At 34.6% G+C, this 18,654-nt stretch overlaps 1 protein-coding gene across 1 annotated transcript in view; it reads right to left on the bottom strand.

Annotated features, from left to right (window-relative positions):
* LOC131969095 (E3 ubiquitin-protein ligase TRIM39-like) overlaps positions 1–17,509 on the bottom strand; it is a 137,291-nt gene extending 119,782 nt beyond the window's left edge. The window contains exons 1-2 of the mRNA XM_059330234.1: positions 16,085–17,509; positions 15,546–15,801 (exon numbers count right to left, since the gene is read on the bottom strand). Coding sequence (XP_059186217.1) covers positions 15,546–15,801; positions 16,085–17,509 — 1,681 coding nt within the window. The remainder of the gene's footprint in view (positions 1–15,545; positions 15,802–16,084) is intronic.
* Positions 17,510–18,654: the final 1,145 nt, after the last annotated feature.

Raw genomic sequence — 18,654 nt, 5'->3', positions numbered from 1 at the left:
TGAATTTCTCTGACATTTTTAAAAAAAATGGAATAAAACAGAATTTATATATAAACACTTTTCCAAGTGCCCACAAGTGTAATGAATGTTGTAGGGGAAAAAAAACAAACAGAAAAAATGACAAAAAACCCCAACAAATACAAAATGTCCAAGAAAATGACAACCCGACCCCCAAAAGATGTAAAATGACCATAAAAAGATACATGACTACCAAAAAGAGATGTGAAATTACAAAAAGACGCAAAAAAAGCCAAAGAAAATATGTAAAATGACCATAAAACTAGTTTTCTTTACATATTCTCAGTACTGTCATGTTTCCAGCCTCTCCTGTCCTCTCCTCTCTGCTCTGTGTAAACAGCATCTCCTTGAATTTCTCTGACATTTTTTTTTTTAAGTGGAATAAAACAGAATTTATATATAAACACTTTTCCAAGTGCCCACAAGTGTAACGAATGTTGTAGAAAAAAAACAACACAAAAAATGACAAAAATACACAAAAAAACACAAAATGTCCAAGAAAATGACAAAAATCGACCTCCAAAAGACGTAAAATGACCATAAAAAGATACATAACTACCAAAAAATGATGTGAAATTACAAAAAGACGCAAAAAAAAAGTCAAAAAAATATGTAAAATGACCAAAAAACTAGTTTTCTTTACATATTCTCAGTACTGTCATGTTTCCAGCCTCTCCTGTCCTCTCCTCTCTGCTCTGTGTAAACAGATTCTCAGTGAATATTTGACTCACAGCTGGACAAGATCTGTCGGAGAAAATAAAACTCAATGTTTCCATAAAATGTGTTTGTTGTTCTTGGAAACCTTTGTGTTGTAAAAAATAAATAAAAAACTCTTCACACATCTGTGTGTGAGATGAGTTTGATCTCAGGGTGTCAGATGTTTTATTCCAACACAAAAACTGTGTCTGAAATTCAATAATAACATCAAATTGTATATTATTTCCTCCCTGTTGTGTTTCTCAGTGCTTCAGCTGTGTGATGCTATGAACCTTTGTGACAGTTTGAAATAAAGGCAATTAAAAAATGATTTAATTATTCTACATGTGTTTAAATCAATCAGAATCATGTCTTCACAGTGTCTCTGAGGAGAATTTAATGTTTTTAACAGGATCTGGTGAGTGTAAAGGCTTTAATTTTTGGCAACATTTTAAATGAGATGTGTAGAATAAAGTGATTCTGACAGAAATATCAACATTTTAAGCTTTGTTTTTTTTACTTTTTCTCATGGAAACTTTTGTAACCAATGACCAAGGACTGGCAGAAAGTTCAAATTCTGATAATAAAGCCTGTTTTTACAGTTTAATTCATCAGATTTATTCATCACTTTCCAACACAAGTGGATGCCCTTGACAGTAACAGGGGCAGAGAAAAGTTATTTTATTAAAAAGGGAAATGTTTCACTTCACGAGAAGACCTTTTTGTCTGTTTTTGACCTCAAAAAAAAAAAAAAAGCAGCAAGTTTTAAATTCCATCAGTGATGCAGCCTGTATGAGAAGAAAGACAGCTTCCTTTATAATCTGCCTTTATTTGTTGTTGGTCCTGCAAATGAACCTTAAAACACCTAAAAAAACATTGAAAATGTAAATTGAAAGCTGTTCTTGAATAGTTTAAAACAGGGGTCTCAAACTCGCGGCCCGCGGGCCAATTGCAGCCCTCATGATGATATTTTGATATGAAAGTCTGATGTGAGTTTTATATGAATGGCACTTTACCATGTTGTGTGTCCCTTTAATTACTTTTTTGTAATTTTGTGTCTTTTTTTAATAATTTTGTGTCTTTTTTTGGTCATTTTGTGTCTTTTTTTGGTCATTTTGTGTCTTTTTTGTTCATTTTGTGTCTTTTTTAGTCATTTTGTGTCTTTTTTTGGTCATTTTGTGTCTCTTTTTAGTCATTTTGAGTCTTTTTTTAGCCATTTTGTGTCTTTTTTTTTGTCATTTTGTGCCTTTTTTAGGTATTTTGTGTCTTCTTTTTGTCATTTTGTGTATATTTTAGTTATTTTGTGTCTTTTCTGGTCATTTTGTGTCTTTTTTGTTCATTTTGTGTCTTTTTTTAGTCATTTTGTGTCTTTTTTAGTCCTTTAGTCCAACATAAAATGCTATTTTGAATCTTTTTTTTTTACTTCCAAAACACTATCATGCTCAATAAAGAATGTTAAATGTGTCAAATGTGACCATAGGTGTCAAATCTACCATATCAGAGGGTTCCATCCAGTTCTATCATTTGATACTAAATCTATTTGAGCTTGTCTCCAGTTTTACTTGGTATATCATCATCAAACTGAAACTGGCCTCATGGAGTTTACAGCCAGAACTTTAGAGGTAAATGTACAGTAGGGCTCCACGCTGCTTTGTTTTATACTCTGATGGAGGCAACAAGTCTGGATGTCTTTTTTTAGTCATTTCGTGTTTTTATTTGGTAATTTTGTGTCTGTTTAAGTCATTTTGTGTCTTTTTGTGTCCTTTTTTTGGTCATTTTCTGTCTCTTTTTAGTCATTTTGTATCTTTATTTTGTCATTTTGTGTCTTTATTTAGTCATTTGTGTCTTTTTTTGTAATTTTGTGTCTTTATTTTGTCATTTTGTGCATTTTTTTGGTCATTTTGTGTCTTTATTTTAGTCATTTTTAGTCATTTTGTGTCCTTTTTGGTCATTTTGTGTCTTTTATTTTAGTCATTTTGTGTCTTTTTTAGCATTTTGTGTCTTTTTAGTCATTTTGTGCATTTTTTTGGTCATTTTGTGTCTTTATTTTAGTCATTTTTAGTCATTTTGTGTCTTTTTTGGTCATTTTGTGTCTTTATTTAGTCATTTTGTGTCTTTTTTTTAAGTCATTTTGTGCATTTTTTTGTCATTGTGTGTCTTTTTTTTTGTCATTTTGTGTCTTTTTTAGTCCTATAGTCCAATATAAAATGTGATCAAACTGAAACTGGCCTCATGGAGTTTACAGCCAGAACTTTAGAGGTAAATGTACAGTAGGGCTCCACACTGCTTTGTTTTCTAGTCTGATGGAGGCAACAAGTCTGGATTATTTGGAGCTTTTAGTGACTCCACAGCGTTAATGTTGGAGATGATTTTTTGGAAGTTCTGACGCATGTTGAGGTTCAAAGCTTGCATTTGATCTTTGTATAATAACAGCGGTGGGGTCATATTAAAGGTATCTAGGTATCATGTTTTGCATGTTGACCATCTTAGCTCTATCTCTCAGCATGCTAACCATGAAAACACAAAGTAAAGCTGATAAAATATCTGCAAACACCTTATAAACAAGAGTACTAACGGTGCAGACAGAACTTGATTCACAAACTATCATGAAAGTAATTGCACACCCACATTTATCTGGCTACAGTTCAAAACCTGCTTTGCATAATTGGAATAAATAAAAAAAGAAAAAGAACTCCAAGCCTCACCCAGTTTCCATATTTAAAGGGTGAGTGTGTGAAATCTGACTAACTGCAGCGTCATGATGTCACCGTTTATTTTAGAAGTAGGTCGTTACGTTACCTGGTAACTCACGGCGCTTATTAATATCTTGACCTTGTAAAAACAGATATCAGATGATGCTGCTGGGATCAGATATCACATAATGCCACATAAGTCCAACTGACCTGAGAGGGCGGGGTCGGCTCACTCATTCACACACAGTATAATTATTATTATTATTATTATTATTTATAGGATTTGCACTAGAAATAAAAATGAAGCTCATTCTGAAAAAAATGCAGAAAAGTCTGAGAGTTTCGGACTTGTTTGCCTACATAACTGATGAAATATGTTCAGTGATATGTTTAATAAAGTGGACATTTTCTGCTCATTTTTAGGTTCATACTAATATTTTGGGTTTCTACAAGAAAATGTTTACACGCTTTAATGTTCGAGAAACACTCATATGTGCCCATTTCTGAGCCTGATGACCAAATATGGAAATCTGTCACTAACTGATGTCAGTTTGAGACAAAAGAGAAAAAAACAGTTGAAATGGAGCGTTCAAAATTAAATACATTTAGCTTATGATATGAATATCTCACACACACACATATACACGCATATATATATATATATATATACTAAACTAAAGGTCACTAGAGTCACAGTTTTTTGTTTCTCTGACCTTTCATACAGTTAAAAATGGCAAAAAATTATTTAAAAACAAATACAAACAGCTCAGTTATCTATCTATAAAGCAAGAATCGTTTGTGTGTGTGTGTGTGTGTGTGTGTGTGTGTGTGTGTGTGTGTGTGTGTGTGTGTGTGTGTGTCTTGCACATGGCACGAAGGTGTGCATCCTCGATTTTGAAGATTTTTTAATTCATTTTTCTAAATATCATTATTAACGTAGGACGTGTTGCAGCATTGCATTGTTTCCGATCGGACGCCTTTTATGGTAGCTCCGCCCCCTTTTAGTGGAGCTCCGCCCCATTGTGTGACAGGCCTACACCTGGTCAGTAACACAGTAATTCTCTCTGGATTTCCACCCTGACTCATCTCTGTAAGTCTATTTATCCTACCTATCTTTAGGAGTTTTAAAGTGGCTACAAGGTTCCATTTTCCAATAATATTCAAATAGTTTCCAGCGAATATTAATGTTCAGTGTGTGTGTGCTGGATGGTGTGGTACCTTATGAACAGTGTTTTATGGAGTTGCAGATGTTGTTGTAGCGTGATTAGCATGCTAAGCAGAGATTTAGCTACGGTCACTTCTTATGTTGCATTACTGTGTAATTCAGGGATGACATTCATGTTTCTTAGCATAATGCTCATAATCATTTGATATGAGATACTTACATGCAATATAGTATATCAGCTAATTGGGTTCATGTTAATGTACTTTTGGTGCAGCATACTGTGTAATGTGCTATCTCACCATTAGCATGCTAAGCTAAGAGATTTAAGCCCTTTCTTCCACATCAGTTTGATCCATTGAAACCAGTAAAAACAAAACTTTATTAACTGTCTGCTGAGCATAATACGGATGGAAAAATCCTTCCTACGGCCCTGCACTAGTGTGTTTAAACTGCCTGGTAACTGTAGTTTTATAATATATTACTCAAACAGAAGGAAATGGTAGAATTGTTGGGGACTATTTCCAGCAGCGGATTAATCCACATTTGGTGCTCTGGTCAGTATTTGTGGCCTCATTGATGTGTTTAATAGTTTTTGGACAACAATGAAGCTTTAAAACACAGAAGAAGAAGATATTATCAATCTGGAGATGATTCATCAATACAATCTGATTCATCAATAATTCATTATTTTCTTCAGTCTGGAGTTTTTCCAATGTTCAGGATATAGTTTTCCGGCCTTTTCTCCACAGAGCTGAGTCTGTATTAGAGAAGGTTTTTTAATCTGAAGCCTCATCTTATTGGTTATTGGTTATAAGTTATGGTGGAAATGTTGAGCTGGAACCTGGTTTAGTAGCTGCTGAAGCTGCTGCTGAAGCTTTGAGTTCTTGTGGTTCGTTGGTTTTATTCAACTAAATCTGATGTCAAACAGGCAGCTGGTCATCAAGTTTGTTCTGCCTTCAAACCAAATCCAAAAGCAGCTGGAAGGGATGAGCTTACATTTATTCACTCTGTGGTCCTGAAAGATACCGAGGAGAAAAAAGAAAAAGAAAAGAAAAGAAAAGAAAAGAAAAGGAATATCAGCGTCAGATCAGTGAGAGCAAACAGAGTGAGGTGAAACTTGGCAGAAAGTTTGGAACAGAATGACGTCTGTTTACTGGACGGATCAGAGAGGTTTGTTTTCAGTCAACGGATCAGAGAGAACATGATGACGAGAGAGAGAGAGAGAGAGAGAGAGAGAGAGAGAGAGAGAGAGAGAGAGAGAGAGAGTTTGTTGATAATTCATCTCAAAGTGAAAGCGAGGGCGTCCTCTAGTGGTGAGAAGAGATTCAACTGTTTTCACACAAAAACAAAGTTAAAACAAACTAAAAACAAAATAAAAGATGAGGACACATTTGTGTTCTTGTTGTTTGGTATTTATTCTACTTTTGTTTCTTTCATTCATTCATTCATTTCTGTGATGCCTTTAAACATTTAACATGATGAAATATCAGCTCAGTCACCAGCAATCACAATCACAATGATTTTTATTACTATTATTTTATAACATGTCCTATCTGATTATTATTATTATTAGTAGTAGTAGTAGTAGTAGTAGTATTGTTTTGATCTCTCATTATTGTGGAGTATTTTATTCTTTTATTTGTACATTATTTGAGTTGAATTGCCTCAGGGAAATCCTCGGGGCATTTTATTACAAATATTTATTTAAGTATTATAATTTATCTTTATTTTTTGGAGTCTTTTATTTGATTCTTTTGTATATTATTTATATTATTATTATATTATATATTTATTATCACAATCCTGAAATGTTTTAATCCTGGTACAAGCTCTATTTGGAATACTGCTTTATAAATAAAGTTATATTATTATTATTATTATTATTATTATTATTATTATTATTATTATTTGTTTGTCATTATTGTCTTTTATTTATTTGTATTTTTTATTTTATTTTAATTCATTTAATTTAATACCTTAGATTTATTTTATTTTTTAATATTATTATTATTTATTTATTTTTATTATATACTCAAGTACAAGAACATTTCACAAAATGTAGTTATATAACAAATAAAGGAACAAATAAAAGCATAGCAGAAAAACAGCGGTAGTTTCTGTTTACTAAGTGAAGCTGGTGTGAGTACAATTTGGAAAAGAGATAAATAAAACTTATTAAATAAAAATGACACATTTACAAAAGTCTGGAGGTTGAATGTTATGAATATAAATAAATAAATAAATAAATAAATGCTAAATATTTGTTAGGTTTTTACTGAAGACACAAAAGAATCAGAACTTCTTCAATCATAACTTTTGGTTGATGAGAGTTAGGAGCACTTTATTCAGATTGTGTGTGTGTGTGTGTGTGTGTGTGTGTGTGTGTGTGTGTGTGTGTGTGTGTGTGTGTGTGTGTGTGTGTGTGTGTGTGTGTTTGCAGAGCGCCGTCTGCCACGTGTCTCTGCGGCAACATGACACAAATCGTTTCCATGGTGACGGTCAACTGAAAGGGTCGGTACGTCCTCCGCGGGCACGCCACTGATTTGGCGGGAAAAGTGTGTGTGCATGGTGCATGTGTGTGTATGTGTGTGTGTGTGTGTGTGTGTGTGTGTGTGTGTGTTTGTGTGTAATAGAGAGGGAAAGAACAGCCAAAAAAAAGGCTGTGTGTTTGTTTAAACCTTGATAATGAATGAAAGAGAATCTGTTCTTTTGTGTGTGTGTGTGTGTGAGTGTGTGTGTGTGTGTGTGTGTGTGTGTGTGCACATGTAATGTAATCAGGGAATGATCTCATCAAAGTGGAAACCAGAGGCACTCTGTGTTCCTTTTTGTAATATAATGCAAACGTTTCGAGGTCAAAGGTCATTTTGATTTAGTTTTAGTATTAAGGACGTCCAGATCTGTTATTTAGGTAAAATAAAAATAACACAATCAGTTACAGAAGTATTATCAGCAAAATGTACTTAAAGCAACTGCAGGAAGCTTTTAACTGAATATGAAACTGTCTTAATTTAATACCACTGCTCTTGTTTTATGGTTTGCTATTATTTATTTATTTTAAAGCAATGAAACTATTGATTTTTAGTGTTTATTCCTGTTTTATTTATGTTATTGTTCTTGTTCTGTTTGTTTATGTACAGCACTTTGTTGTGGCTGTGGTTGTTTTAAAGTGATTTACAAATAAAGTTGGGTTGAGTTGATTCTTCTATCAGATCTACATCTATATTTTTATTCTCACGTTGCTTTCAGATCCTTTACTGAACTCTCCTGTAATGTTGCAGGTCAAACTGACCCATTTCAAAGTTTAAAAACCTAAAAAAAATGTTTTATAAAAAAGTTTAAATTATTTATAATTTAATATTATTTAATTAATTAAATAAATAATTAAAATTAAAATTAAAATTAAATTAAATAATTTAATTAAAATTTAAATAATTAAAATATTTATTAATTTATAATCATTTATAAAAGACAACATTTTAAAATGTAAAATACATTTTTTTAAAAATCAATGTCATGTAAAACCACTGTAATTTATATTTATGTCTTTCCAATGTACATTAAAAAAAAGTTTTTTATATGAAAAATGAGTGAATTATCACTCGAAGAAGAACACTACTGCACTAAATATGAATATCTATAAATATTAGAGATAATAAAGTTAGTAATGGATTTATTAATGAAATATCAACAATGTTTATTGGGATTTTTTTGGTTTCTGACATTTTTGGGTAATTAAACATGCCCCGGGTCAAACTAACCCACGAACATTATTGATGTTTCTGAGAAACAAATATAACAGGAAAGTTAAATAAAAGTACTAATACACACTGTGAAATGACTCAACTACAAATAAAAGTCCTGCATTCAAAACTTACTGAAGTAAAAGTACAAAAGTATCAGTAAATGTACTTAAAGTATCAAAATTAAAAGTACTCGTCATGCAGAATGACCCACTCACATTGTTTTATATATTCTAAATATATATTTGTAATATTATTATTGATGCATTTATGTAAGCTGTTAATTTTAACTACTTAATATACTGTTATGAGGTATATTAGCACAATAATCTTTAAATGTATCATATTTTTCATGTTAAATCTGGACCTGAACAGTAACTAAAGCTACATTTAATGGAGTAAACAGAACAATATTTGGCTCTAAAATGTAGTGAAGTAGAAGTATAAAGTTACATATGGAAATACTCAAGTAAAGTACAAATATCTACTTAAGTACAGTACTTGAGTATATGTACTTATGACAGTGTAGAATATCAGGTTTACTAAATTATAGATTGCTTCCCCTTTTCCAAAAATGTAAGATAATGACAATTTTTCAGATCAATATATACCAAATATGCATTTTTATCTTTAAGTATATGTATATTCCAAATTCCATTCCTAAAGCTTTCAGTGAATATTTCCATGTCAACTCACAATTACATCAGTAGAATATTAGACAACTATTTCACCTCCTCACTATCATACTAGCCTCGGTCAATTCTCCTTAAAATACAGAGGATCAATACTCTGGAATGATCAGTTTAATAGATCAATACAGTTTTCCTCTCTGAACTCATACAGGAGCAGTTTAGCTGCTCTGATTGATCAGCTCACTATAGTACACAAACACACACATTTATACACTTTTCTTTTATTTTACTTTTAATATTATTATAATTTTGCTTTATTTTTATGTGTAATTTTTTTTTCTATTTCATAGTTAGTTGTTTTTAATTTAACTTGTGACTTGTAATATAGGTCGAAGCCTGTAGAAGCCCTGTTGGGTTTCTTTTCCTTTTGTTGTTATTTCTTTATCCTTTTCTTTTCGTCTTATTATTGTGCAAAATAAAATAAAAACTTCACAAACTTCACACTCAGAGAACTTTGGCTTTGACTGATATTTCACTCTAAAAGGTTAAAAGTTGTGACAATATGTGAACAATATGTGAACAATATGTGAACAACATGTGAACAATATGTGAACAACATGTGAACATTATGTGAACAACATGTGAACAACATGTGAACAATATGTGAACAACATGTGAACAATATGTGAACAACATGTGAACAACATGTGAACAATATGTGAACAACATGTGAACAACATGTGAACAATATGTGAACAACATGTGAACAATATGTGAACAATACGGAAACAACATGTGAACAACATGTGAACAACATGTGAACAACATGTGAACAACATGTGAACAATATGTGAACAATATGTGAACAACATGTGAACAATATGTGAACAATATGGAAACAATATGTGAACAACATGTGAACAATATGTGAACAATATGGAAACAATATGTGAACAACATGTGAACAATATGTGAACAACATGTGAACAACATGTGAACAATATGTGAACAACATGTGAACAACATGTGAACAATATGTGAACAATATGTGAACAATATGTGAACAATATGTGAACAATATGTGAACAACATGTGAACAATATGTGAACAACATGTGAACAATATGGAAACAACATGTGAACAATATGTGAACAATATGTGAACAACATGTGAACAATATGTGAACAACATGTGAACAACATGTGAACAATATGTGAACAATATGGAAACAATATGTGAACAAAATGTGAACAATATGTGAACAATATGGAAACAATATGTGAACAATATGTGAACAATATGGAAACAACATGTGAACAATATGGAAACAACATGTGAACAATATGTGAACAATATGTGAACAACATGTGAACAACATGTGAACAATATGTGAACAATATGGAAACAATATGTGAACAAAATGTGAACAATATGTGAACAATATGTGAACAATATGGAAACAATATGTGAACAATATGTGAACAATATGGAAACAAAATGTGAACAACATGTGAACAATATGTGAACAATATGTGAACAACATGTGAACAACATGTGAACAATATGTGAACAACATGTGAACATTATGTGAACATTATGTGAACAATATGTGAACAATATGTGAACAACATGTGAACAATATGTGAACAATATGTGAACAATATGTGAACAATATGTGAACAACATGTGAACAATATGTGAACAATATGTGAACAATATGTGAACATTATGTGAACAATATGTGAACAATATGTGAACAACATGTGAACAACATGTGAACAATATGTGAACAATATGTGAACAACATGTGAACATTATGTGAACATTATGTGAACAGTAGCGTGTGGAGCAGACAGACGCTCTTTCCCTCCATCCTCCCTCCGTTATCTGTGGGAGTCTGGGAGGCTGTGGCCTTCTGCGTCCTTCATCCCGCCGCTGTTTGCTCTGAGATAAGAGGCGGGTCGAGCACACACTGTTTCATCTCCATGTTATCAGTTCACCTTTAATGTCGCCCACTCACACCCAGTCTGTTCCTGCTGCTGCTGCTGGTCACTACGCCTCTCAGCCTCACTGTTTGTTTACTGGACAAACTGCTGCACTAAGTGTGTGTGTGTGTGTGTGTGTGTGTGTTCTTGTACTTCCTACGTAGTGAGGACCAGAACACGTTTTTAAAACAACAGAGTGAGGACATTTTTGCAAAGTGAGGACATTTCGGCCGGCAAAGGAAATAAAGGCAAAATTTACTGTGACCTCTTTTAATCTCCCACCCAACAAATACCCCATTACAAAACACTACAACTAATAAAAACTAAACTAAAACTAGCAAACTCACTCTAAAAACTCATTAAAACTAACTGGATTTGAAAACAGAAATTCACAACAAAATTAAAACTAAAACTAATGAAAAAACCAAAACCATTATTAACTATGTGTGTGTGTGTGTGTGTGTGTTCTTGTACTTCCTACATAGTGAGGACCAGAACACGTTTTTAAAACAACAGAGTGAGGACATTTTTGCAAAGTGAGGACATTTTGGCCGGTCCTCACTTCTTTAAAGGCTTTTTTTTTTAGATTCCAGACTTTGTTTTAAGGTTAAAGGTTACATGATAATGATAATTAACGGAAACTGTATTGTGTGGTTACAAAACTAACTAAAATTATAGTGAAAATGTCCTTCGTTTTCGTCTTTGTCAACTTTTTTCATACATAATGAAGATGGATAAGACAAAGGAAATAAAGGCAAAATTTACTGTGACCTCTTTTAATCTCCCACCCAACAAATACCCCATTACAAAAAACTAAAACTAATAAAAAAAAACTAAAACTAAAGCATTTCAAAAAATAAATACTAAACTAAAACTAGCAAACTCACTCTAAAAACTCATTAAAACTAACTGAAATCGAAAACAAAAATTCACAACAAAATTAAAACTAAAACTAATGAAAAATCCAAAACCATTATAATCTTGCAAGGAAATTCACTGTTCCAATGAGGGTCCTCACAAAGATAGAAGTACAAGAATGTGTGCGTGTGTGTGTGTGTGTGTGCGTGTGTGTGTGTGTGTGTGTGTGTCAGACACTGCAGGAAGGGAAATGTCATAAAACGTCTGCATACTTATTGTATATATAGTGTTAAATGTTGACTTTACTCTGCAGCACTGAAGGAAATGACTCAGGAAGTGTGAGGAGATAGTGATGTCATCTCCTGCTGCTCTATGGAGGTTATTGACTGGCTGTCTGGGAAACCTGCACACCTGTCACTACCACCCAAACACAAAAATCCAAAAAAACAAATTCAATTCAAATTCAAAATGACTGTATTTATCCCCGACGGTAAATCCAGTTAGTCTGGTAGAATCTCTGTTAGAATGAGACAGCCTGATGTCTGAAGGAGAGAATAATAATAATAATAATAATAATAATAATAATAATAATAGGAGAGAAGGATCTTTTGAATCTCTCCGTCCTGCAGCAGAGAGAGAGGAGCGTCCACTGCTGTTTATTATTGGTGATTTTACATCTTTTTTTTTGTAATTTTACATATTTTTGGGGATAATTTTAGATCTCTTTTGGGTAATTTTACATCTTGCTTTTGGAGTAATTTTACACATTTTTTGGGGTAATTTTTTTTTTTATGGTAATTTTTACATATTTCTTTGGATAATTTTACATCTTTTTTTGGTAATTTTACATCTTTTTGGGGGTAATTAAAAATTAAAAAAAATGTAATTTTTACATATTTTTTTGGTAATTTTACACAATTTGGGGGGTAATTTACATCTTTTTTTGGTAATTATATATATATATATATTTATTTTTTTTTAATGGTAATTTTTACATATTTTTGGGGGGTAATTTTACATACAATGGTTTTCTTGATAATGATTTTGGTTATGATCAATAAAACCATGGAACATGTCTAGATATCAGCTCTAAAATAAAACTCTTATCAGGTATTTTTGTTGTTATTATTATATTTGTCCAAACCAATGTACTTTTATTTGTACCAGGTATTAAAATATTGTATTATTTTTGTCTATATCATTTTTTCCATGACTGTATATGTTCTTATGTGAGATCAACACTGGATGGGTTTCCATCGCGTTGACAGCTGTTAAAATCACACACATATTCTGCTGCATGTGTGTTTTGAACATATTTACCACATGATAACAATAAGTTGGTCACATGTCCTCAGTGTAGATTGAGACATTTAATAGAATAGAATCATATTTTTATCTGTGAGACTAGCTAATGATGGACGACAAAAACGCGTCTGTGTGTGACAAGTTGGGAAACCGAACTGACACCCAGTTCATTAAACAATTTGTAGCTCACATTTTCAGTGTTTGATCAACAAAATCACCAAAATTTTGAGCTGCACGAGTGAGTGTTAAACTCCAGGTCAACCGAAGCAAACTGTGTATGGTTGACAACTGTTAACTGTAAAACAATGTTTCTTTTCTCAGTCAAAAACCTGAACAATAACCATATTTGTATCCTGAAACTTCAATTCAAGTCTGAACCCTCAAACAGGCCTAAAAATGTGCAAAATGTCCTCATAATCCAGAAATGTCCTCAGCCTCATGATGTAAAACTCTGACTGGAACTCATAAAGCTACACACACACACACACACACACACACACACACACACACACACACACACACACATACACACACACACACACACACACACACAATCTGTCTGTCTGTGAAAGTGAATCATCATTCGGAGATAAGGCAACAAAAATAGCACAATGACTCTTCCTTACCTGCGTGTGTGTGTGTGTGTGTGTGTGTGTGTGTATGTGTGTGTGTGTGTGTGTGTGTGTGTGCAAACCAATCAGGTAATGACCTTCTGGTGGTGACATCACAGTGATGCAGAACCGGGAAAAAATATTAGATGATGAAGAAAATGAATACTCAGGTCTGTCATATCACACAGACATGTTTTATTTCTATCTTCATCTCCATCAGAAACATTCAGGATTTCATTTATACAAATGCAGCAAAATAATTTTTATCTCTACAAACTTAAACGGCTCCAGCATTTGTTTTTTGTATTTATTAATCAAACATAATCTACAGCTTCTCATGTATTCTACAAATCTATATTCATTCATTATCCTTAACTCAGGTCAGATAAAATACATTTAAAGTTATTAATCTAACACATCTCACACAGTTTTAACAATGTCCATCTTGCAGAGGTTAATGAAAGTCTAAAAACTGAATCACTAAATCACCAAGTAAGATAGAAATGAATGACAAAACACAACTAGAAAATTTCCTCTGGGGAAATTTTGAAAGGGCCACGGGGGCTACTGCCGGTGTGTGTACACTATGATGAGACTCTTCAGAGATTTCAAACTATGCCCTTTAACCTCAAAATGTGTTTGTGTGTGTGTGTGTGCGCGCGCGTGTTTGAAGCATGTGTATGCATGTGTGTGTGTGTGTATCTGTAACTGTAATCACATCAAAGATCAAAGCAATCAACTGAATTAACTGACACCTGTTAATGAAAGAGTGACAGCAGCCAGAGGTGGACAGACTGGAATTTCTGGCCTTGAACAGAAAGCATTTTTGGCAAAACCATAATACCTATCATTGATCCGACTTCACTTTGAGCGTCCTGAGTTCTTCCTGAACGTCTACATATGTTTTTTGTGAAGAAAAATGAAAAAATAGCTTTGTTAGAGCGATCTAAAAAAACTGTTAAATCTCAGACAGCTCAGAAATCTTCCTGCGTTTTTAATATGGGAGCCAATGAGGCTGTTGGTGGTGTTGGTGGATCATCTGTGCGTCCTACGCCCAAACTATAACTCTGACAGCTTTACCAGAGGATTGTGAGGGAGAAGACTAATTTTCCTACGTTTCTATGTATAAATTATTTCTGTAGAGTGGAATTTGCGGCCTGGAGCGCAGTTTTAAAATTTATTTTTTGACAGTTTTTTTTCTCCCTCTACACTCTGGTGATGACATCACACACTCTGACACGAACATTCCGTGCAATACACACCCATTATAATCTCAGAATTTCTCCAAAAATGATCACGGTCATTGAACAGGGATTGATAAAAAACTATATGACCTATCGAAACGTGGATTAATACTCCGATACACAAGACTTGTGTCTACTGTTTAAAGTTTAAATGGAGTCTCTAGGTGAAATTATGCCGGAGAAGTAGACGTTTAAAAATCTCCAATGATTGTTCTTTTTCGCTCATTTTTTCTCAGCCGTCCCATTCATTTCAATGCAAAATTTTGGGCAGTTTTTCGTATTCCATAGAGAACTAGTAGCGGGACGAAATTGCGTCCGCAAGAGGAATAAGAAGAAATCCACAGTATAACAGTAGTGCAGCACTGGTACCTACAGCTATCGCTGTATGGGACCAGTGGCCCTAATAATTCTCATTTACATAGTTGGGAATTGATGGTCTCACTTTTGTCTGTTGTCAATCTGTTTCAGTCCCATTGACTGACTGTTTATTTTGAGAGAAATACAATTAAATTATATTTGATTTGTTACTCAGTGACTTAGTACTTAATTTTAAGAAGTTTTCTGTAGATTTCCGTATTGTGTGCTACCTAATAATCACTAGAGTAATCATAATAGTATTCATAGGTGCTGTCATCATCATCTTCATCCTCATCATACTCATCATCATCCTCATCATCGTCATCATCCTCTGGCAAAATCTTAATTGGTATTTTATCACTGTTGCTGAAGAATGGAAACATCTTCTCAGTGTGTGTGAAGGTGCACGTGTGGGTGATTATGTGTGTGTCAGGATCATAGAATGACAGTTTTCCTGTGTTACAGTTCATCTGAATTTTGATCTTCTGGAGCTTCAGCTGTGGCAGAAGGAGTGATTTGGATGACGGACAGAAAAATTTAAGGCTTCCTCGCCACAATCCTATTCTCCATGACTTAGACTGTGTTAACCCTTTCCTCTTGACAGACTCTGCTGCCACACCCACAAACCAGCAATTGCTGTCTCCAACCTCAACAACCCAGCTGTGAGTCCCTGAGTCAAAACCCTCAGAACCCATGACAGGGTGAAAGTAATCAAACCTTTCTGGGTTTTCAGGAAGCTTCTGTTTCACTCCACGACTCAAACTGGTCAGATCTTCAGACAGGAGGAGTGTTGGATGAGCAGGGTTTGGATCCAGAATCACAGGAGTGATTCTGGATCTCCTCCTCTGGCAAAACCGTAATTGGTATTTTGTCTCTGTTGCTGAAGTACGGAAACATCTTCCCAGTGAAAGTGTGTGTGAAGGTGAATATATGTGTGTCAATATCAGGATCAGAGAATGACAGTTTTCTTGTTTCACAGTCCAGATGAACTTTGATCCTCTGGAGCTTCTTCTGTATTGAGAGAACCTTTGGTTTGAATGATGGGTGGAAAGTTTTATAGCTTCCTTTATAGAATCCTATTCTCCATAATTTTGATCGTGGTGACCCTTTCCTCTTGACAGACTCTGCTGCCACACCCAGAAACCAGCATGTGCTGTCTCCAACCTCAACATCCCAGCTGTGAGTCCCAGAGTCAAAGCCCTCAGAGCCCAGAACAATACGGAAAGGATCAAACCTCTCCGGATTATCAGGAAGCTTCTGTTTCTCTCCAAATCTCAAACTGGTCAGATCTTCAGACAGGAGGAGTTCTGGATGAGCAGTGTTTGGATCCAGAATCACAGGAGTGTAGGAGACCATCTCCTTCATCTTGTTCCAGATGTTGTAGGTCAGGTTGCCCAGGTGTTTGGCCACATCTATCAGAGCTCCTGAGAGCAGCTGTGGATCCTCCAGCAGGGGGCGCTGCTGGACTCTTTCCACTGCAGCCTTGTAGTTCTGCAGGAATGAGACGTGTTCAGCTCTCAGCTCCTCCTCTGTGGCTCTGATTGTGTCTGAAAGAGCTGCTATCTCTCTGCTCAGAGCATCAATCTTCACCTGACTCTTCTGCTCCTCTTCCTCCCTCAGAGCAGAGATCCTGGCCTCCTCTTCCTCTTCTAGAAACTGGTGAAGCTTCTTAAACTGCTCCTTAATCTGCCTCTCTGTGTGTCGGGCCTGGACCTTAATGTGTTCTGCTGTTTGATCACAGTTTCCTTTAACTTGTTCAAAGAGCTTCAGTTTCTCCTGTAAGGGCTTCAGGGATTTCTGCAGCTCCTCTTTATAATCCTTTGCAGCTTCATCGATGGGTTTGAATCTGTGTCCTGTGTGTGTTTCTGAATACAGACAGACGAGACACAATGGCTGCTGATGGTCCAGACAGAAGAGTTTGAATTTATCTGAGTGCAGACTGCAGACAGGCTCTGACTCTGCTGAGGCTCTCTGATCTGTCTCAAGTAAGAAAGTTTCACACAGGTTCTTTAATACCAGGTTATGAGGCGTTCGACTCTTTGATGAGCACTTCATACAAACTGGACACTCCTGCATCTGTTTCTCTCCCCACCATCTCTGAACACAGTCTTTACAGAAGCTGTGGCTGCATGACAGGAGAACAGGATCCTTCAAGATATCACGGCAGACAGGACAGGAGAGATCCTCCTCTGATATGGAAGCCATTGTGTATGTAAAATCCTGAAAACAAACCGGGCAGAAGACAAAGTTACCTTTACTTTAATCCGTGTTTTTCCCTTAAACTTGCATTCGTTTAGCAGAGTTTAGTCTGCATCCTTTCGTCTGTTTGTCTTTTCATTTTCATTATTTGATACAGAATTGCACAATGAAATGGAAGCCATAGTGTTTGTAAAATCTTGAATACAAAGCAAAGAGCACATATACAAACAGTAAGTCATGCTTTTAGTCGTCAACTAGAAATTAAACTGTTAAAGAAAAAACAACTCACATTTAGTGTGTGAAGTCAGCAGCAGGTTGAAGTTGCAATATTCCAGTTTTCCCTCCTGATCTTGTCCTCTCTTAGTGGAGTTTGCTACAGAGATAAATCTCTCTGTCTGTTTCTCCGTCTGATATTGTATTTCAGTGAAAATGACACACCTTCAGGTGAATCAAGCAAGGGGTGGAGCTTCATCAGATCATGTTTTGTAAAGGCTAAACAAGTTTTTTCTTTCTTTTTAGCGTTCTGTTTGGTTTGCAGTCTCTCTTGTCCCGCCTTCTTTGAATACTGAAGAAAGATTAGAGAGCTATAAAGACAGGAGTGGAAGCAAATAAGGGCGAGGTTCCTTTAATTGAACAATGTACAGAGATATGAACTTCTCTTATAAGAACCGGTTATACTCCACAGAAATTTTGGAAAGTCATAAAGTCACTTTCAGTGAGTAAAAGCACTCTGGTGCTACCTACCTTTATTTTAAACGGCTCTACTCCTACTTATAACAAAATTGAGATTTTAAATTGTTTTAATAAGCATTTTATAAAATCTGGCTCTTTGTTTGACTCTCTTAGAACTGTCGCTGTGAAACCCTGCACAAGTCAGCCAACTTACACTGGAGAGCCTTTTAATCTTGTTACTTTTTCTGTGCAAGAAGTTCATAAAGCCCTCAAAACTTTAGATAAGAGAAAACCTTCTGGCCCAGATTTGATAGATTCTTATTTTCTAAAATTGGCAGCGGACTTTGTGGCAGAGCCTCTTACAATCCTGTTTAACCTCACAGTCGAAAAAAATGACATACCTTCTTTGTGGAAATCGGCTTTTATCCTCCCATTATTAAAAGGGGATGACCCTGCAATCCTGACAAATTATAGACCAA

Source organism: Centropristis striata, chromosome 3 (genome assembly GCF_030273125.1).
Source record: "Centropristis striata isolate RG_2023a ecotype Rhode Island chromosome 3, C.striata_1.0, whole genome shotgun sequence".
Taxonomy (NCBI): domain Eukaryota; kingdom Metazoa; phylum Chordata; class Actinopteri; order Perciformes; family Serranidae; genus Centropristis; species Centropristis striata.
This window is presented reverse-complemented; position numbering and strand designations above follow the sequence as displayed.